The sequence below is a fragment of the Salvelinus alpinus genome, chromosome 5 (genome assembly GCF_045679555.1).
Source record: "Salvelinus alpinus chromosome 5, SLU_Salpinus.1, whole genome shotgun sequence".
Lineage (NCBI taxonomy): Eukaryota > Metazoa > Chordata > Actinopteri > Salmoniformes > Salmonidae > Salvelinus > Salvelinus alpinus.
In genome coordinates, this window is record NC_092090.1 from 67,918,227 (window position 1) to 67,940,947 (window position 22,721).

At 45.8% G+C, this 22,721-nt stretch overlaps 1 protein-coding gene across 8 annotated transcripts in view; it reads right to left on the bottom strand.

The window, feature by feature from the left end:
- Positions 1-6,165: 6,165 nt before the first annotated feature.
- The window catches only part of LOC139576586 (autism susceptibility gene 2 protein-like), a 381,761-nt gene continuing 365,205 nt past the window's right edge, over positions 6,166-22,721 (bottom strand). For 3 of the 8 annotated variants that reach the window (XM_071402844.1, XM_071402840.1, XM_071402843.1), the window contains 11 exons: positions 22,036-22,295; positions 18,547-18,597; positions 18,265-18,342; positions 16,950-17,021; positions 16,774-16,803; positions 15,927-15,998; positions 15,074-15,206; positions 13,711-13,794; positions 10,015-10,098; positions 8,906-9,182; positions 6,166-8,727 (listed from right to left, as the gene is read on the bottom strand). In XM_071402844.1, the coding sequence (XP_071258945.1) occupies positions 7,371-8,727; positions 8,906-9,182; positions 10,015-10,098; positions 13,711-13,794; positions 15,074-15,206; positions 15,927-15,998; positions 16,774-16,803; positions 16,950-17,021; positions 18,265-18,342; positions 18,547-18,597; positions 22,036-22,295 (2,498 nt within the window). In that variant the 3' untranslated portion in view covers positions 6,166-7,370. Of the gene's footprint in view, positions 8,728-8,905; positions 9,183-10,014; positions 10,099-13,710; positions 13,795-15,073; positions 15,207-15,926; positions 15,999-16,773; positions 16,804-16,949; positions 17,022-18,264; positions 18,343-18,546; positions 18,598-22,035; positions 22,296-22,399; positions 22,561-22,721 lie in introns of all 8 variants that reach the window. The other 5 variants (XM_071402841.1, XM_071402842.1, XM_071402847.1 and 2 more) reach the window with 5 other exon arrangements.

Consider the following 22,721-nt stretch of genomic DNA (forward strand, 5'->3'; position numbering starts at 1 on the left):
AAATGAATGAAAGTGGAAAAATTATTTTGGCTGCCTTGTGGCTGGACCTGTCTGCAGCCCCCTCTCCCTCCTCCTCTTCCCTGTCTCCATCCACACCTCAACTCTCTGAGACTCTACTGTTTTGAAATGTGCTGATTTATATTCACCCTCTCTCTTTGGCCGTTCTGGTCTTTGCACAGCCTTACAGCACTGTGAGATAGCAGGCATATTTGCCATTGGGCCAGAGGTGCAAAGACATTAGACAGCACTTTGTCACTGGGGCCTGGAATTAACACTGTCTGGCTCAGTCTGACTCCGTCGAGTCCTCAACTGCAGTGCTGACTGTCCTGGATACTGTCAGCAGGCTATCTGTTGATGCTGAGATCTATAATAAGATTAAATGGAATGATGTATGCATGCAGGTAGCCTTTTTAGGTGGCGAAAAACATATACAGTTCACACAGACACCCTGTGACTAGTGTTAATGATACACTGTAAAGCCCAACCTTCCATCTCCCCTCTTCCTGGGTCAGATATGGGTACTTCCAAAATGGCACCCCTTTCCCTACATAGTGCACTGCTTTTGACCAGAACCCGGGCTATGTAGGGAATAAGGTGCCATTTTGGACGCAGATATAGTCTAGCTGTGAACACTATCATAACCCTAACCCTGAACTCTACCAAATCACCAAGCTCAGAGGAGTCTGGGAGCCGGCCGGCCGGCCCACAGCAATTCAAACACGATCATGGGGCCTCCAAGTCTCAATACCAATCTCCATTTCAAAACACCCTCCAAATGGGAACTAATGCATTAGCCCTCGCTAGGGGGAAGGCTGTGGAGAGCACTGCATAGCTGCTCAAAACGTTTTCATACATGTTTTATCAGGGGGAAGAGAGAGGGAGAAAAGAGGCTTGGACCGATCCATTCATTCGCTGCCCATCTTATTAGTTTGGCACAGCGTTATTAGCTGCCATTGTGAGTGAAGAAAGCCCCCAGGCCTGCTCGTCTGTACGCTGGCTCAGTGGTGAACTCTGTGCCAGGAGCTTTTTGGAGGTATTTGAACACCATGAAAATTCAATCCCAACCTTCAGCATTCAGGTTTCTCCCTGATAAACGCAGGGGATTATCAGAACAAAATACAATGTCCTGCCTCGTATATACCATTCCTTCTATCCTATTAATTGGAACGGTGGAGGAAAATCTTTTTATATTTTTTATACTCTTCAGAGCCTTAGAAAGTAGCTTATATTATAGGCTGAAACATCAGAAACACGTTCTGGTATATATCTTCATAAAACTGATATTGTTCCTCAGGGAAGAAATTCTATTTTACATTCTAAACATGAAATATTGAGAAAATTATGTGCAATACTAACCAATGAAGAAACATGATTTCATCCAACACGAATGCTGAATTGCTCAACTGAACTGCTGTAAAATGTAAATATTGTAAATATTGTAAATATTCCGTGAAGCAATGTGTCAATTGATTCCCAAATAAATGAACCTTGCTAGACAATGAGTAAAATGTATGGAGCCTTTCATCTCTCATAGAACCCCTTAACGCTCAACCACAAAATGAATTGAACTAAGCTGGATAAGGGATGGAGGGAATAAGGGACGGATGGAAGCAGAGAAAATGGAAGATGTTTTTTCACAAAAGCTAGTAAATAAAAGCCCCCCCCCTCTTCCCAAAATCATTGTGCTGTAGCCTAACAGGTAGGGGGGTTAAGTACCTGCTGTTGACTGTCTGATTAGGAATAAAAGCACATGGCAGTAAAGTGAAGTACACAGCCAACAGATGCTCCCCGTCGGGCCATTGTGGAATACAGCCGGCCTAAATTGAAAGTGATAGTGATTTAAGTCTTCCCAATACACCATGCCCCATTCTGGCAAGCCCCATTTTTTCCAGGAGACCTTTTAAAGTGGCCTGCCTGCTGGTGAGTGTGTGAGACAAAGAGCTGCATTGATTTTCAATAACATCCCTTAATGACCTCACCACGGTTTGATCCGGGCTTGGCTGTGGCTGTCATGAAATTCTGTCAGCCGGTAACTGCCGGTCTCACCGTAATTGACCGTTAATTAACATAAACACGTTTAGCATCTCCGGGCTTCCACGCATAGTCTAACGAGTCACTGATGCAGACCTTTGGAACATCTACATTTTAAAAAGTCTAATAAATCCATTTAATATAGCCTACACCTTCACAATAAATGCATTATTTATTTTAAGCAGGTCTAAAGAAACATGATATGAAGAAAATGTAGCCTATTTAAGAACAGAATAGCATATTCTGAGTCGTCCTTATGTTAGACCCTGATCTGGCTATGCCATATAGCTGTGGGCTACACTAGTTTAACTGGGCAACAACAAATTCAATCCCTTTTAGGCAACTTCCTGGACAAAACGTTTCACTGCAATAGTGAAGGTTTAAACTTGGCAGTAGAAAGACTAAATAGTGTTTGAATGGCGCCGGATGAGATGGCTGCATTTTTATGGGCTCCTAACCAATTGTGCTATTGTGTTTTTTCGCTTTATTTGTAACTTATTTTGTACATAATGTTTCTTCCACCATCTCTTATGACCGAAAAAAGAGCTTTTGGATATCAGGACAGCGATTACTCACCTCATACTGGACGAAGATTTTTTCTATTAATGAGTCGGATTCGAAGGATTTACTTCAGACACCGGACAAGGCCCAAATCCTTATCATTCACATGAAGAAGAGATGGAGATATCAGAGACGTAGGTCAGGGCGCCTCTACCATCAGTCCTATTAACCAACATGCAATCATTGGATAATAAAATGGATGAGCTCCGATCAAGACTAACCTAGCAATGAGACATTAAAAACTGTAATATCTTATGTTTCACAGAGTCGTGGCATGAATGACAATATGGATTATAATACAGCTGGCGGGGGTTTCTGTGCATCGGCAAGATAGAACAGCTGCCTCCGGTAAGACAAGGGGTGATGGTCTGTGTCTATTTGTAAATAACAGCTGGTGCAGGAAATCTAATGTTAAGGAAGACTCAAAGTTTTGCTCACCTGAGGTAGAGTAACTCATGATAAGCTGTAGACCACACTATTTACCAAGAGAGTTTTCATCTATATTTTTCATAGCTGTTTATTTACCACAAACCGATGCTGGCACGAAGACCGCACTCAACAAGCTGTATAAGCCAATAAACAAACAAGAAAATGCTCATCCAGAGGCGGCGCTCCTAGTCTCCGGGGACTTTAATGCAGGGAAACTTAAATCCGTTTTACCTCATTTCTACCAGCATGTTACATGTGCAACCAGAGAAAAAAAAACTCTAGACCACCTTTACTCCACACACAGAATGCTCTCCCTCGCCCTCCTTTTGGCAAATCTGACCATAACTCTATCCTCCTGATTCCTGCTTACAAGAAAAAACAAAAGCAGGAAGTACCAGTGACTCGATAATACGGAAGTGGTCAGATGATGCAGATGCTAAGCTAAGGGACTGTTTTGCTAGCACAGACTGGAATATGTTTTGGGATTCTTCCGATGACATTGAGGACTACACCACATCAGTCACTGGCTTCATCAATAAGTGCATCAATGACGTTATCCCCACAGTGACCGTACGTACATACCCCAACCAGAAGCCATGGATTACACATGCAACATTCACACTGAGCTAAAGGGTAGAGCTGTCGCTTTCAAGGAGCGGGACTCTAACACGAACGCTTATAAGAAATCCCGCTATGCCCTCCGACGAACCATCAAACAGGCAAAGCATCAATACAGGACTAAGATTGAATCGTACTACACCGGCTCCGACACTCATTGGATGTGGCAGGGCTTGCAAACTATTACGGACTACAAAGGGAAGCATAGCCGTGAGCTGCCCAGTGACACAAGCCTACCAGATGAGCTAAATGACTTCTTTGCTCGCTTCGAGGCAAGCAACACTGAAGAATGTATGAGCGCACCAGCTGTTCCGGACGACTGTGTGATCACGCTCTCCGTAGCCGATGTGAGTAAGACCTTTAAACAGGTCAATATTGACAAGGCCGCTGGGCCAGACGGATTACCAGGATGTGTACTCCGACCATGCGCTGACCAACTGGCAAGTGTCTTCACTGACATTTTCAACCTGTCCCTGACTGAGTCTGTAATACCAACATGTTTCAAGCAGACCACCATAGTTTCTGTGCCCAAGAACACCAAGGTAACCTGCCTAAATGACTACCGACTCATAGCACTCACGTCTGTAGCCATGAAGTGCTTTGAAAGGCTCGTCATGGCTCACACCAACACCATTATCCCAGAAACCCTAGACCCACTCCAAGTTGCATACTGCCCCAATAGATCCACAGATGACATAATTTCTATTGCACTCCACACTGTCCTGTCCCACTTGGACAAAAGGAACACCTACTTGAGAACGCGATTCATTGACTACAGCTCAGCATTCAACACCGTAGTGCCCTCAAAGCTCATCAATAAGCTAAGGACCCTGGGACTAAACACCTAAATCTGCAATTGGATCCTGGACTTCATGACGGGCCGTCCCCAGGTGGTAAGGGTAGGTAACGACACATCTGCCACGCTGATCCTCAACATGGGGGCCCCTCAAGGGTGCGTCTTCAGTCCCCTCCTGTACTCCCTGTTCATCCATGACTGCACGGCCAAACACGACTGCAACACCATCATTACGTTTGCAGACGACACAACAGTGGTAGGCCTGGTTACCGACAACAATGAGACTATAGGGAGGAGGTCAGAGACCTGGTAGTGTGGTGCCAGGATAACAACCTCTCCCTCAACGTGATCAAGACAAATGAGTTGATCGTGGACTACAGGAAAAGGAGGGCGGAGCACGTCCCCATTCTCATCCACGGAGCTGTAGTGAAGCGGGTTGAGAGAAGAAAGGAAAAAATAAATAAAACAAACAAGAAAAATTGAAAAAGAACAAATAATTAAAGACAACAATAAATTCACAGTAGCCAGGCTATATACAGGGGGTACTGCTACTATTGAGAGGACGCCATAGGCAGACCTGGCTCTCGAGAGAAGACTGGCTACGTGCCATCTGCCCACAAAATGAGGTGGAAACTGAGCTGCACTTCCTAACCTCCTACCAAATGTATGACCATATTAGAGACACGGTATTCCCTCAGATTACACAGACCCACAAAAAAAAAAAACATTTTGATACACTCTCATTTCTATTAGGTGAAATACCAGTGTGCTTTCACAGCAGCAAGATTTGTGACCTGTTGCCACTAGAAAAGGGCAACCAGTGAAGCACAAACACCATTATAAAAACAATCTATATCTATCCCTTTCGTACTTCCAACTATTTGCACATTGCTACAACACCGTACATAGCCTTAATATAACATTTGAAATCTCTATTATTTTGAAACTTTTGTGTATGCAATGTTTACTGTTCATTTTGTATTGTTTATTTCACTTTTGATTATTATCTATTCCACTTGCTTTGAATTGAATTGAATTGAGAGAGAAAGGCCTTCGTCGATAACGGGACGGGGTGTCTGTATGTCCCTCTCCTCGGACCACTCCAGAGGACCTTCCGGCTTCATTAGCGAAACAGATGAGTGTGGGGATAGGAGGTGAGAGAAGCAGGGGGGAGAAAGGGGAGAGTGATCAGGGGAGAGCGGCCTGCCTCTCCTCTAACATCCGATAGCCTGCTGCCTCCCTCCCTGGCATTGCTCCTCTTAATGAGTCCAGGCCGCAGGTCAATACTCCGCTCGGCCTCCAGTCAATAGTGGTTAGCTGCAACACAAACACTAAAAATCTGCTTTCTTACAAAATCAATGTCCTATTAGTCCCACCCTCTATTGCCTTTCCTCTCCCCAAACCCATCGATCCCCCAGGAGAGCTGTGAGAGCCCTGCAGCTAATCCCTGTGAGATGACTGTCAAATGTTCAGAAGAACAGAACCCCCCCTTGGCTTTAGATACTTGGCTACTGCACTGTATTTCATTTAGGATTTGTTAGAAATTTGTTAAATGAAACGAACAAGCTAAGATACTGGCAGTATTGGCAAATCTATGAAAAACTGTTTCCTTCAGTGATTTGTGTATTATTGTTATGTCACCATTTTACATTTAGAAGGGGTTAACATCCAGTAACCCTGGTTTCAGAGAATGATCCTGAATGTGAATAAAAAGCGATATAATGCAGGTATTAGGTCCAAACTTTATTCCGTACATGAATGTTCGTTTTCATTTTTTTGCACGCCTAAAACTCTACTTGTTTTGTATACAAGTCTAAGAAAAACAACTGCACAACACCACAACGGTCGACAGAGAAAGTCCTATTGCCGCCCAATCAAACGTGTCTTCCTTTGCTGTCACTGGGGCTGTATTGTAAGCTTCTGGTACAGTTTATCTGTAACCAGGAAGTCTGTAGGTTTAATTCCATGTCCCCTGATTGGAAAGAAAAACATGTTGAGTTAATCCAAGTTCCTCTCACAGAATCAACATTATCCAACAGTCCATTCCATTCCAGGTGGCTCTCCATCGGGGTGCTCAGTGCCTCTTTGCATAGATTGCAGAAGATCATTCCAGGCCCCCTTCTGATGCCCGCCCTCCTTCCCTCCCATTGGACAGGCTCGTCTGTTACCATGGTTTACAACCGGGAAGTGGTTCTGTTTTGATTTCATTTGTTTTTCTAGAAACATTTAAAAAGCCTAATAAATTTACATTGTCATTTTTTTTTTTATACACTAATTCTTCTTTACAGAGACCGAACAAAGACCTCGTAATATATATTTGTCTGCATATCTCAAAGGCAAACCAAATAAAATGCAACAAATCTTTAATGTAACTTTGTACATGATCATTTATGAGTATTTTCAGGTACCATGAGGTTAAATTACTGGGTAAAAACTGTGGAGCGTCATCCACTGTGGAGCATCATCCACTGTGGAGCATCATCATGGACTGGGATAAATATTGAAAAAAATTGACTAATGCACAAAATACAAATTCATAAAAATGATGTCTATACATGGAACAAGGATAGGAAATGTACAAACTAATTTCAATCAGAATCTCTCTTTTCAATCAGAATCTCACTTTTCACGGAAAAATCAACAAAAGGTTTTGGATTAATATATTAATATCAAATTTTAAGTCGGAAACTAACATACACATACTTTTTGATTCGTGTTCTTCTAACCAACATTCTCATCAGCCTGTCCATATAAAATAAAAGCATGGCATGTGCTTCTTCACCCTTACAAATCTTTACTTTGTACAATCATACTGTTTTCTCTTTTACTTATGCCTTTCTCCATTGAAAAGCAGTGCATCTTGTTCTCTCTAGAAGGTTCCAAATTGGGGAGTGCGCCTTTTTAAGCATTCACGTCCTTTGTCTGTTATGTTAAGCTACCGTGCCTCCACTTCTTTGGGGTTGCGGGAGGGGGAGTAATCTCGGGGGTCCTGGGTGGTGAGGGGGGTAGTCCTTCTGGGGGAGGCTGCTCTGGTGCTGCCCGCAGACACTAGGGGAGGGGGGGCGCTAAGGGCAGCGGTGGGGGGCGTCCGGTTTAGCAGGCCGTTGTGTCCGGTGGAGGGGCTGAGTCTGGGGTAGGGCATGCCGCCCAGGTGGGGCATGAAGGGGGGCATGTGTGGCAGGTGTCCCTCCATGGGGGACTGGTGCAGCTGGTGAAGCCGCGCTCGGTCCAGCTCCTCCCTCAGGTGCTGGCGCTCTCTTTCCTCTGCCTGTTGCCTCATCCTCTCGTGCTCCCGCCGTACCTCCAGCATGTGCTCATGGTGGGAGTAGTCGTGTGCCTCTCTCTCCCGGTAAGCCCGCTCCTGCTCGTACATGCTGGGGAAGCGCTGGGCCTGCTCAGCCCTCAGCTGAAAGTCCATCCTGCGCTGCAGGTCCAGGTTGCGGTAGGCCTCCCTCAGTGGGTCCCAAGGGAAGGCTTGGTGGGGCATCCGGTCCCTCCCTGCAGCAGCAGCCAGGGGGCTCACCCCCATAAAGGGAGCCATGCGGGCCCGGTCCAGCACGTTGAGACTGCCCATCTGGTGCATGGCGCTCATGGAGAGGGGCAGGGAGTGGGCCATGTGCACCCCGTGCAGGGAGCCGTGGGTGGGCAAGTCACTGCAGCGTGGGGAGGGGGGAGGAGGCTGCTGGGACAGAGGAGGGTGGTGGTGGTGGTGGTGGTGGTGACCGGGCTGGGGAGGTGGAGGAGGTAGAGGTTGAGGAGGAGGAGCAGGCTGAGGGGCAGGCTCGGAGCTCACCACCATCACCTCCTGGTCCTCTTTGCGCTCCTCCTTGATCTTCATGTCGTTCTTCACCTTGTGCAGCAGCAGGTCCCCCCCAGAGGACGGGGGACCCTCCTTCCTGTCCCTGTCCCCGTCCTTGAGTAGAGTGGGTGGGGGACCACCAGCCATCTTCATTCCTGTCTCAGATAGGACAGCCTTGGGGTAGGGAGAGGGCGTGCGGTGGGCTGGTTTGATGGAGTCCTCTGACGAGCGTCTGTCTCTGTCGGTCACCTCCTTCCCTCCTCCAGGGGAGCGGCTCTCCTTCACCTTGACGTCCACCAGAATGGCTGCCTCTCGGTGGCGCTCCACGAGCTCCTTCTCGCCCTCCCGGACCCGATCCACACTGGCGCTGTGGCGGCGACCAGAGTCACTGGAGTTCTGGCTGTTAGAGCGGATCAGGCTGCTGATCTGGTAGCTGGTTTGGGCCGACGCAGGGGATGAACGGTTCGAGTGACGGTTACCATCAATTGAATCTCTGTGAGGGACACAAACAAAATAAAAATATGCTTTTATCAGAAGTGTAGAAGGGTGGAAATAGTTTTGGGGGGGGGGAAATATGTGTGCATGAAAATGTGTATTCAAATAACACAACAATTTGTGTTACTTACAACTAATGGAAATGATTCGGAGTTGTACTCATATAGAATACACACCTGTCTTTATCCTTCTCCTCCTTGCTGATGGATGAATCCCTTTTCTCCCGTTCTCTCTCCCGTTCTCTCTCCCTCTCCCGTTCCCTCTCTCGTTCTCTCTCTCGCTCGTGGCTGTTGACTGAGTTGCTGCGCTCCGTGTCTGCAGACTTGGGCCACTGCGGCGGGGTGGGGAAGGAGGGTGGGGTCCGGTGGAGCCTGTTCCAGGTATCGTGGTGGGGGCTGCCGAAGCCTGGCAGGCCCCCTGGGCCCTCTTTATGGCCAAAGATACTGTTGGAGCCTTAAGGAGAGGAGACATGGAGAAAAGAGCGTGAGCAAAACAAACTAAACCCCCTCCTGGACACAGAACATCAGATGAAGAGACTGAAGACGAGGAAATAAAGAAAATCTACACAAAAGCAACTTTGTCTTTGTCCTGAGGGTTCTGAGCGGTCTCTTGCTGCAAAGAGCTCTTTTACAAAGACTGGCAAGGTTAATGGCTTTCCCCTTTGCGCTTCTTGCTGCTTGGACCAAGGGCCCTACTCTGCTCTGCTCCCCAATTCACTCCTCATTCTCAGGGCCTTTTTACTGGATAGGGGAGTGGATGGGGGTGTAATCAATTTCCCTCTGGGGGTGAGGGTTGTGAAAAGCCAGGGAGACCTTAGCATTCCATAGCGTGTCTATTTCACTGACATCCATTTCGCTACAGGGGAAATGATTTGGCAGAGGAGAATATGAGAGAGATGGAGAGGAAGAGGGAGAGAGAGAGAGGGTGAGAGGGAGAGTCCTCCACAGTGGCGATGAGGGGGCTTGTAGAATAATTAATACATGAATAGCAACCAAACAGCAAGCCTGTGAGTGCTGTGTGCGTTGGCAGTGTTGCTGTCAGATTGAAGCCAAGCTAGTGGGGAGGGGGGAGAGCAGGGGGGAGAGAGAGAGAGAGAGAGCTGTGCTGTTCTGCCGCTGTGCTGCCTGCCTTTTTGCTCCTCCCTGTGCTAGTTTTATTTTGGCATTTGATGCAGCGCTAAGTGCCTTGATTTCTTTCCTTCCTGGCCCTTCCCTGTGGTCTAAAGCTGAGCTGCGCTGTGTCTGGCCGTGGGGGGCGGGGGGGGGGGGGGGGGGTCGGCGCTTACCAAGCGAGGGGTTGCCTAATCCTCCGAAGGCACTGGTTGAAAGGTTGCCGAGGCCGCCAAAGGTACTGGAGCGACTGAAAGGATCTGCAAAATGCCAAACAGGGATTAGCTGAGCTGGCTGGAGGAGCCCGACCACTCGTTCCACTCGGCTTTTCTCTTACAAGCGGAGCTCTGTGTTTTCTAGCGCTGCCATACTACTTCCTCTAATCCTACTGTATGTAGCTAGCTAGCGAGGCTGGCTGCCTGCTCTGGCCACTCACGCCTCTTGGACACTGGATTTACTCCCACACTGTCCGTAATGGAGCGGAAAGCCTTTGATCTCTGATCCTGATGCTAGGGAGTATGATGGGGTATAGGTTGGAGCTGGACTACAAATGGAAAGGGGATTTGATATGTGCAATGTGCCATACTAGTCTGGAGTCTGTACAGTCAGGCACATAGCTGCTTGAAAGGAGAATGTTTGTCTACTAGTTTTTACAGAGGCTTCAGTGTTTCATGCTTCCATTTTAACCTGCACACTCTGAGAAAAAAATGATCTACCTAAAACCATGGGGATCTTCGGCTGTACCTGTAGGAGAACCCTTTTTGAATCCAGGTTCAAGGGTTGTTAAAGGGTTCTTCGTTGGGTGAAAAAGGTTCCGCTTGGATTTAAAAAATGGTTCTAACCCGAATAAACCTTTATCATTCTACGTAGAGCTTTTAACGTAGAGCTTTTAACTAAGTGCCTTAGTTAAACCTGGTCACAGTTTACATGGAACTAAAAATGGAAAGGTATGCATACCTACCGGAGGAATCAGGAGACAACATTATCAATATTTCAAGATTGAGGAAGACTGTCAAGAAGACACAATGGAAAACTACTGAGGATATATCAATGCTGAATGATCCTTTAATCTAGTTTTGAAAGTCTTCCACTCTGTGGTGAATGCAATGCCACGGTTTGTCAATTTATCAGCAAACAACAGCTAGAAAATCATTCCTGCCGAGTCACACTTGAGTTCGTTCTTTGGGCAGGAATTTCACCCAAAATCTTTGAGGGGTGTAATAACATTTCCCCCCCTGTGCACCAGGTGTTTATAAACTCAAATTGGATTGACTCAAGAGCTTATCCCATGAAATCACCTTGCTGCACTGAAGCCAAACAACATCTTTGATAGGAAATACAGAAGAATACAAAAACCTCTATTTGTCTGTGTAATAGACGAGCAACACTTGAAGATGCTATAGAAAGAAGCCTCAAGGTAAAATGTTATATTTGCTGAGGCCATCTGCCTCTGTCCAAGACAGTATGAAATAAGACAGGAGTGTTGTGCAGTGAAAAATCTTCACTTGAACAAAGGGGCTGGAAAATAAAGTTCGGGGATTAGAAATACTACCTCAACAAGCCCAGAGTGGCCTTCCATCCACATTAGTACAGGAAGGAGGGTTATTCAAGGGTGTATTTTATGAATCACAGGGGGAGGGCTCTCTATACACAGCCCGAAAGTAAAATTCAGTGCAAGAAATGGAGCAATAGGATGACCTCACTAGCTAACTAAGGACCTCTAAATGCCGATTATAACCTTCAAGTGAACTTCGTTTCCAATCAACAAAGGGCTATGTTATCAAATGCCGTAGTAGGGTTGCAAAACTACTGGTTATTTACCAAAGTTACCGGGACTTTCAGTAATTTTGGTAATTAACAGGGAATCTATGGCAATCTATGGTAACTTTGGCAATTTATACTTCAATAACTGAAAAAATATATATTAATATATAGTATTTGTTTTTTATCCGTGTCCATATTGTCTTAGAGTTTCTAGTGGATAGGCCATATGGCTCAAGAGAAAATAGCCTAATTAATGAAAAAAGCATCTAATCAACAATGGCACACTTCCAACCACTGACTTGTTTCACAACTGCCACCAGTTTGTTGCCAAAACATTTACAGGGCTCTAGACTTACTTTCTTTTACTGGTGGCACTGGTGCTACCAACTTTTTCAGTTGATGGCACCAGCACATGATTTGGTTGCATACATTTTTTACCACTGAGCGACGATAATGATCTGACCTGAGTCCAATAATGTACCTGCATTTCATACAGAACCAGGCTAATAATAACTAGCCATCTTTTAAATTATGCCCTTGCAGTGCCAACTGAAAGCTACTGGCCCGAATGAAAACAATAGTGGCACTGGAAAGCGGATGACGCGTGCATCATTTAAATGCTAACTTTAATTTGCGGGCTGAGCAAGTAGCCTAAAGCCTATAATGACCTACATTATAAATTGACAATATCATATTTACATTGCTTGTTTGGAGGGAAAAAAATAAAACCTTTGCACAATCTCAAAAAGGCTGTTATTATTTGTGATTTTGAACAGTCACTCTACAGTTGTAGGGCCCTATAAGGAGATCACTTTTGAGGTCTAAGAACAAATCCACCCCCAAATTTTTTTAAATCAATTGTAGGGTGGCAGGTAGGGTGGCAAATCCACCCCCTTTAAATCAATTGTAGGGTGGCAGGTAGCCTAGCAGTTAAGAGCATTGGGCCAATAACCGAAAGGTCGCTGGTTCGAGTCCCAGAACTTACTAGGTGGAAAATCTGTCAGTGTGCCCTTGAGCAAGGCACTTAACCCTAATTGCTCTTGTAACTCGCTCTGGATAAGGGTGTCTTCTAAATGACTGAAATGTAATTGCGTGCCTAGCAAGAGACAGTGTCTTTGTAATGTACAGTGTGGGCTACATGTGATGGCAGAGTTCACTAAACAAATGCCCCGGGATTGATACAAATCATCTTGATATCATTCACTTTGCAGTCAAATTTAATTGGGAAAGCCTTTAGAAAAGTTCATTCAAACAGGGCATGATGACTGAATTGCGCATCACAAAGATTCATACCCCATTGCTGTTTGAATCAAATCAAATCAAATCAAATGTATTTATATAGCCCTTCTTAAATCAGCTGATATCTCAAAGTGCTGTACAGAAACCCAGCCTAAAACCCCAAACAGCAAGCAATGCAGGTGAAGAAGCACGGTGGCAAGGAAAAACTCCCTAGAAAGGCCAAAACCTAGGAAGAAACCTAGAGAGGAACCAGGCTATGAGGGTGGCCAGTCCTCTTCTGGAATAAATCTTTTTTTAATTTTTTTAAATAAAGGCGAATTGTGAACCAAAATCTAACGCGACTTGCACCTTAGAGACCAATAAAAAATTGGTGTTGCACTGGGTCACAAATGCAAGTGTTTTGGTCCCAGTTTTGAGCTCTGATTTACAGCAAAAACATATTGACATAGTAAAGTAAATAAAAGTGTGTAAAAAATGATATTTCATGCTGAAAGTCTCATATTAAACAGCAGTAAGTTGATGATTTATAGTTAGGATAATGTTTCACAGCGTTGTCATTCTATTAATACATTTTCTTTAATCTTATTTGATTATTTTACATATTTCTAAATGTAATAAGGCCACACAAAGGGCCAGAGATAATTCCAGTACCCAAAAAGGCAACCAGATATCATGTGATAAAATTCCCCCCGAAACTTAAAAGTTACCAAAACATTGGTCGTTTACTGGTAAACTTAGAAAGTTATCAGTAATATACCCTCCCTTCGCAACCCTATGCCCTAGTGACTGTAGAAGTATTCTCAATACGAGTGCAAAACTGTGAGAGAGGAAAAAGGAAAAAAGTGAATGTAAAATGTGGTGCTACTTACACTTACCTGCCAAGTGGCTGGGAGGCAGGAAGCCACTGTGGTGGGGGGAGGGGCCGTACGGGGAGGCGGCCGGATGGCCAGAACCTATGGGAGGAGAGAGAGGGTGAGAAACCATGTTACCTCAGTGTGTCCACTCATTTAGTAGCGCTACAGCAGCCATCTGTCACACCCTCGAACTAGGCATCTATTCAGAGGTAGGTCTGACTGAGAGGAGAGCGCCCCCAAATAAACCACCCTGAGTCAGCTCTATGGTGACCTTTAACCCTGTGACCTCTGACATGCTCCAGACTGAAAAAGAATGGCTAATACTGATCTTTTAAATGTGGAAAGTAATCAATATTTTACAGTAGCAATGCTAATTGGATAAACATTCAAACCACCAAAAATACAGAGGATATCTGATGTTTCATAGTGGCTGGTTGAGAAAGACTTGATAGAAATTACCATAACATTTAATAGTTTCACGTGAGCGTGTGTGTGTGGATGGGGGCGCTTTGTTATAAACAGACGTTGACCTCTCTTACAAAACGCTCTTCACCCATATATCATGAATGGTTAATGAACGAGCCAATTACAAGCCCATACACGGTGATACAATACTGCATAATTACAAGCTAAAGGGCATCCGCCTCCATGTTGCCCTTCAAGGCAGGTTCTACCAGTCAATTATCACACAGATTGTGTTCCAAATGGCACCCAGCCCTGGTCAAAAGCAGTGCACTATGTAGGGAATAGGGTGCTATTTGAGAGACACACATAGAGAAGCATCCATATTCATGTCCACATCTGACGCAGTCTGGAACAACATTTACAACAACAGCACTTCAACTAGGGTCAGCTGTTGCCTGACGACTCAACGTGAGTTCTTCCGCTGCTCTATGTTCGCTACATGCTTCAGTCTGAGACCTTGAAGTCGTTTGTGGTGACGTCCAAATGAGGGGTGTTGTACAAAACAAAGTCATCAGATGTCGGATCGTCTCTAACCAATCGGAGTAACCAAGCCAATGACGACGTTTCAAAATGCCGCTTGACCCATGTGTTCTGGCTCTGGCCCGACCCATCGGAACGGTTCGAACGTGTTTGCGTTCTACAAATCATTGGGGAGGTACTCAGATCCAGAGTCAATGCGGAGAAAAAAACGAACGTTCGCGGGCGTGGCGTAGCGTTTGGCCAGAGCAAGGGGTCAGCTGTAGGTAAAGGAGAATAGAATACAACCATAGCCGTGGGAAGTAGGGGTGCTGAGGGTGCTGCAGCACGTCTGTAGCGCGATCCCCACAAAATGGTCTGCACCCTCCCTCCTCCGTCCACAAAAGATTCCTTCTGTGCCCTGTGCTGGGTGGCTGACGATGAACCCTGTACTGACCTGTGGAGGAGAACATGGGTCGTGCCAGGTCGTGGGTGTAGGGGAACCCAGGAAACACCCCTGGGGCGGGGGGACGACTGAACAGGTCCAGCTTTCCATTCATGTCCAATTTGTGAGGGTCTACCTGCATCTGCTGTTAGCAAGAGGGAGGGGGGTGGCAGAGGGGGGGGGGAGAGAGAGAGAGAGAGAGAGAGAGAGAGAGAGAGAGAGAGAGAGAGAGAGAGAGAGAGAGAGAGAGAGAGAACACAAAGGAGGTGAAATAAAAAATATAAAGAAAAGATAGGAGGAGGAAGAAAAGAAACAGAGGAACTGTCAGTGTTTGCATATGTAAGTAATTAACAATAATTGATGCCAGCACTGTCATAGCTCAAGGAGGGACTTGTAATCTGCTATAATCAGTAATATAATCACTGTGTGAGATCAGAGAGGGGTGACAACATATATAATGCCACTAGATCCCCAACACATACTGTGTCATAACAACATCAGTGTAAGCTGATTAGGCCCACTAAACCCCATGAGGACAGGGTGCCTATGACAGTGACACCATGACAGAGACAACAGGAGTTTTCCAAGCCACAACCAAAATGGCCACTGCTTAACTAGATACAGAAAAATAGGAATCCTCTGGAAAGGAAAACACAGCCCTTCCCCCCCCTTCCCCTGACCTCCTTCTGCCACCCAAGATACAGACAGAAACACACACACGCACTCAGACACGTGCACACACACACACACACGTGCGCACACACACACACGCACGCGGGCACACACACACACACACACACACACACACACACACACACACACACACACACACACACACACACAGAGACAGAGACAGCTGGCCCACCTTCATCTTCTGCTGATGGTGGTAGATCTGCCAGGCAATCTGGACGTGCACCGCACACCACTTGCCAGGTTTCTGGAAATACGCAAAAGACTCGAGGTCAGACCCAAAACCTCAATGCTATGACACAATGATAATGTAGAATTTACTCAATGTTATGACATGATGGTACTGTAGAATTTACTCAATGTTATGACACGACGGTACTGTAGAATTTACTCAATGCTATGACACGACGGTACTGTAGAATTTACTCAATGTTATGACACGACTGTACTGCAGAATTTACTCAATGTTATGACACGATGGTGCTGTAGAATTTACTCAATGTTATGACACGACGGTGCTGTAGAATTTACTCAATGTTATGACACGACGGTACTGTAGAGTTTACTCAATGTTATGACACGATGGTACTGTAGAATTTACTCAATGTTATGACACGATGGTACTGTAGAATTTAATCAATGTTATGACACGACGGTACTGTAGAATTTACTCAATGTTATGACACGATGGTACTGTAGAATTTACTCAATGCTATGACACGATGGTACTGTAGAATTTACTCAATGCTATGACACGATGGTACTGTAGAATTTACTCAATGTTATGACATGATGGTACTGTAGAATTTACTCAATGTTATGACCCGATGGTACTGTAGAATTTACTCAATGCTATGACATGACGATACTGTAGAATTTAATCAATGTTATGACACGACGGTACTGTAGATTTTACTCAATGCTATGACACGACGGTACTGTAGAATTTACTCAATGCTATGACACGACGGTACTGTACTTGATTTGACAGTGCATGAAAGGAAAATGAAACCATCTCTTACTCTGACTGATGTCCTGAAAGGATCTGATACCTGCGTCAAGATGAGAAAATATGAGCCATTATGAACCCACAGACATAACAATCAACAACCAAATAAATTGAATGAATCTCTATTGTTGACAGAAAAGTGTGTGCTTGGTGCTTTCGAGGGACAACCAGGGCCTGTAGTCTACTAACCCGTGGGTCCTTCTGTAGGAGTGTGTGAGGTACTGCCCCCGGACGGGAGGCTACGTCTATGGGGTTGGAGGACTAAAACAGAGGATAAAGAGATAGAACGAGAGCGAGATATGGAGGAGAGAAAGAGGCCAAGCAAAAGTGTTACAAAGATGGTGGGAAATAGGGACTCTGCACAGACTGAAGCACAACATAAGCAAACCAGTACACACTCAAAAAAACATTGGCTCTTCTGCATTGATTCACGACAAAGAGTCTCTGCAGCTAGAAACTGTACGTGACGTCAATGGCTAGCACTCCTTTAAGGGCTCCGGTGCAGTGTCAGATAAAGGCCGCAAAGGATATCTTTGAGGTCTAGAAGAACCAGAATGCCTAGATCAGCCATCGTAATCCATCCCAGAGTACTAGGTGATCCCTGTAACCCCTAGCACCACACCTTCCATCCGTCACCCTTCTACCTCCTCAGTGGGGGGATTAAGGTGGTGTACTGTACTCTGACCACCACTAGCACCAGACCACCCTCCAACCCCTCTATCCTTCAACCCCTCTCCTGCTGCTCAGTGGTGCCCAGCGGGGGGGGGGGGGGGGGATTTAGGTGGTGAATGGAGGGATGGAGGGGGCTAACTGTACTGCACTCTAACCATCTGGAGGCAGCCAACAAAAGGCATCCATAATAGAGCCTGTGGGGAATAAGACCAGGGGATTTAGGCCAGCTTTGATTGGTGGCTTACAACAGGGTCAGAGCCTATTGGGCGCCTGCCAGGCCCTGATCGACACACACACACACACACACATACACACACACGCACACGCACACGCACCCACGCACACGCACACACACGGCTGCTGCTTATCTCCCCCTGCACAGTGCAGCGCGGCGCGGTGGCTGGCGGCTCAGGCCCAGCCAGCTTAGAGACAGGCCTTGTTTGCATAGTCCATAATTGGGGAAAAAAGAAGCAGGAGCAGATTTATCAGGCCGGTTCAATTCAAACGCAGCTGTCTGCTGCCCTGTACACAGAATGAAAAGTAAGGCTTTGGTGCTATTCAGACCCCCTGATTCTATCCTCATTTCTTGGGTGAGACGTCGAGAGAATGGTAAGTTGCCAGCGCGGGGGCGTTTGTGAAAAACCAGGTGCTCGTTTATTTCTGCGTATGGGGTTTTTGTCCTGTGTGGGTTAGGGAACGAGTTCGGATACATGTGTATGTCTGGGTGCGTACAATGGACTTGCTTTGTGCGAGTGGATGAGTAAAAGCAGGTACTGTATTTTGTATGTGTGTTCGTCTGCAATACATGTGTGTGTAGGTCTGTGGGGCTAACCTTGGGCTGGAAGGCTCCTTGCAGTGAGCTGAAGGGTCCTGAGTGGGGGAGCATTGTGGGGGGGTAGGAGGGGAAGAACTACATGGAGGAGACACAAAACCACCTCTTAAAACAGATTACAACAAGACACATAGAGACAAACCCCACACATACTTCAACACGTGCAGAAGAAGAAATTGATATTTTCCTATCTCCAAACTACCTAACCACAGTAAATATTTGATAGAAAACATACTAAAGGCATGGTGATGGAGGTTGAAAGGAATAAATAGGGTTACTTACATTTGAATGTCTAATGAATGGACTGTCCAGTTTTGGAGCGTATTTGTCGAACTGCAAAAAAAGAAGGAAAAGACAGCAATACGTCAGTGATGCCAAATTGACCAATAACAACAACAGGAACTCTGCATCTATGAACCGAAGACCAACAAAGGAATACAGTGAAACACAATTTGGACTCATTACACCTATTCAGTGACACAACAACACAGGAGAGAGGAAGTTCAGTACACCAGTCAGATCATAAGCCCACGTTTGACAGCAGCTGGCTTAAAGAAAACACTGAGCATTCTGGGGTAATGAGTTTGATTCATTTAGCATGCGCTTGGCTGGCCGAATGGCAGACGGAGATGGCGTTAAATCATCAGCGATATGACTAATCAAATGGACTCCCACAATTAGGGAGACATGATTTTCCAATTCGTCTGCACCACAGAAAAACAGCCATGGAGTTAGGTGTAGATACAGTACTATACTTGGGCGGGGGGAGCCCTCCTTACCTTACAAAAAGGCCCCAGTGTAAAACGAGAAGATTGAGTTATGATTCTTATTGGGTGGAACATTTGGAGAAATGTTAATCTAATTGGCTGTGACAGATGTAGGGTTTTTACAATGATCTCTGTTATCGAAACGGAGCACACAGGGATACATATACTAACGAGGGGGGGGGGGGGTTGTCATTTTAGTGTGTGAGACAAAAGAAAGAGAGACCTGAAAGAAAAATCGCAGAGACGTGTCAATATTCTATGCGCAAGATCATATAACTGTGGGTATACGAACAGTAAGTCTTTTATAGGGGAAATTGAATTGGGCAGACTATGTTTTCCATGCAAGGGAGCTCGTTGTGGACATGTACAGCATGGGACTGAAATAACTTTGGAAGCCTCAAATGGTTTAATATAATGAAACATTTTTCCGAAGCATACCCTATGACTAATGGAATAATGACATTTGGATTTCAACAGAAAGACTATAGCCTCATATACAGTATCAGATTATGTATGCCTTCATGTAAGCCAATACTGCTCCTCTATTTTGAAACTGGCTAATTGCAACTGACAGTAACTTATTCCTATTCCGTAAATACACAAACCATTTGCATGTACTTTTGGAAGTGTTTTGACAAAGCCTTCTTGGCAAGCCACCGCTGGTTTGGGTTTACATAAAGAAGAGAAACGGGTTGCACATGAATCAGTGAAATCTGTGTGTGTGTGTGTGTGTGCCTCCCTCCTGCGACGTAAACGGGAAAGGAGGCGGTTTTTCTCGCTCAACACACTCGGCACAGCTCCTCTCTCTAACTGGGCTGGGCCTCCCAGTGAAGCGGGGCCATTCAACATCCAGCCGCAGAGAACGGCCACCGCGGCGGGCAGCGTGTTTGTTTTTGCGGGCGATAATTGGCCCAAATCAAACACAGACACCCTATTGAGTGGAAATGCTGAGGCAGCTTCCGAGCACATTCAACTGGTCAGCTCCCCTTCTCCCCCTCTACCCCCTCCTCCCCTTCTGAAGCACGGGCCTGTTTAATGTTTTACACCGGGGGAGTAACACTCGCTGGTGGCTTTATGGCTGTCTATAAAACTCCTGCTTTGTAATTTACGGGCCCTGTCAGAGGTTTATTGTAAACAGCTTTGGATAATTAAAGCTCAATAATTCATCTTTAACCAATTAAGGATGTTCCTTTTCCCTAAGAAGACAGAGGGGAAAATAGACACTCACTGTTGCCATTTGGCAAGGCCACCTGCTTGAGGGTGTAGAACAATAAACAAATACAGAGGATTCATCATTTCATTAATTACAGCTATTAGCCAAGGGCTGTTACGTAGCTGAAATGACACGGAGCACTCAAAAGTGAGCACAGCTGGGCCGATGCGATGCAACTGCACACTTCATGACCAACACTAAAAACAACCACATCATCCACATTACTCGTGCCTCTCTAAACAGTCAAATGGAAGTGAAATTGCAATGCTACTGGAGGGAAGGGAGAGAGAGAAAACAACACGGGTTAAGTAAAAACAGTCTCAACGAAACATAATACATTAACAGCCTTAAATTCCATTGTAGCAACAATGCATCAGCCACAACATCAAGAAGTGAACGCACACAGCCACACACCACATAATACCACTACTGGCAAGAGGACAAAATAACTCCAGTTCTTTTCCTCTTCAAACAGAGTGCATATAAATAATGCCCGGCTGACATATAGAGGCATGGAGGGATCAGCTGCAGACAGAAGAGGATAACAGCAGCCTACACATGCTTTTTGACTAAGAGACTCAAACTAAACAGTCTCCCTGACTGCTTATCACATAGCTGTGTAATGTACTGTAAATAAGCTAAGCCTTTTGCCTGGGTTTTATGACATGTTAGATTCCACAAAGCAAAGAGCTCCCAGTGCTCTAAATGGGCCCTAGCCTCTTAATCAGGGGTCATGACATGATGGATTGTATCTATTAGGCTAATGTTGAAAGGGCACAAATGCGAGTCCTGTCTGAATGGGTTTCTCAGATTGCTATATGCATTCCAAATGATTGATGGATGAATACTCAGAACTTTTCCGGAGAACACTTTTCCGATCTAGAGCTGCCAATGTTTTGCCCTTGGCTGACTCGATGCCGGTGCCTTGCCTGATGGCGGTTGAAAAGGCACGGAAGCAATTATGCATTATCAAAACAGCCCGAATGACGTCACTCCCTTTCATCTGGAATGAAGTCATTGAGTGTAACCACAGGCTTTGAATTTGTCATTGCTGAGCATAAGCCCCCAGTGCACCGCAGTCACGCAACACATCTGTTGGAAGGCCCTTTTTGTTTCTGTTGCGGTGCAGGGAAATCAGAACATTCAAAAACATTTAAAACACATCCATATGAAAACAATAAAAACACTCCCTTCAATCGGTCTCCTTTGTTCCAGGGCAAAACATTTGAAATGGCGAAATGTATGTCATGTTCAGAGAGAGAATGATGAATAAATTGAATCAACTGTACTGACGTACATTGAATGGCATGGCTTCTGCAAGCTTCCTTTTGGAAAGGAAAAGGGGCATATTGTGAGCCTTTGTGCATTGTAAAGCAATGAAGCTTGGGGCCATCTATATAGGCTAACCCACATGTAAAACTCTGGTCCCAAAGCATAACGTCTAGTATTATATGTAGCAGCAGTCTGTGAGTTAGGTCTGGTTTCAGCATTGAGGATGAACCACTACAAACATGTGTACTGTTGGAGGGGAGACTACTCATTATGGGGTTGTGGTGAGGATTATGCCCCTGCCTCCTATTTCTCAGCCCTCAGTAAAACACACTGTTACTGTTACTGTAACATGTTGGGTGGGGAAGGAGGGCAGGCTCTGGCCCTATCAGTCGGGGGGGGGGGGGGGGGTTACTGGAGAGGGCTGACCAGGGGAGTCGTTTGGAGATTTGGGGGACAAGGAAGAGGGGGGGGGGGGGGGGGGGTTGAGGTACTGTATATGGGAGCTTTACTTATCCTCACATTTCTGGCTGGGGTTCGCACCATGGGGGGTGCGGTGGGCGGAGTAATGATGGCGGCCGGGGGCAGACTGGGCGGGAAGGGCGTGAAGGTGTGCTGGTGGGTGTGTTGGTGCTGATGCATGTGCTGGTGTTGGTGAAACGCTCCCCTCAGGAGTGACACAGGGGCCAGCGGGGACCCCGCGGAGGACGGCCCCCGGCTCCGCCCCTCTGAACTCTGAACCAGGAAGCGGTTATTCAGCTCCTGCCGCAGGAGGTCATGCTCTGCAAGAAAGGAGAGCGAGAAAAGGGGGGGGAAAGGGAGACACAAGAAAGGCACGGCGCCAGTCAGTTTTAACAACGGGTAGAAGAGAAGAAAGAATAGTCACCTGGCATTCTCTGTTTCTCCAGCTCATGCTGTGAGGGTTTTCTACGTGAGGACTCATTGGTGGTGGTAAGAGAGTTGCCTGTGACAATGTGCCAATCAGAATCCCCGAATGAGGCTGGCAATACATGATTGGTTGGTTGAATGATATCAACAGGCTGGTATCTAAAGACAAGAGAGAACCAAGAGTCACCTCAGCAGAAAACACAGCAGACTCTCCCTCCACTCTGTCTTAGAGCTCAATGCTACATATTCTAGCTACTCCTAGTACTATTACGTTAAACGTCTATTACAGTACACTAAACATTGAAATAGTATCAATAAAG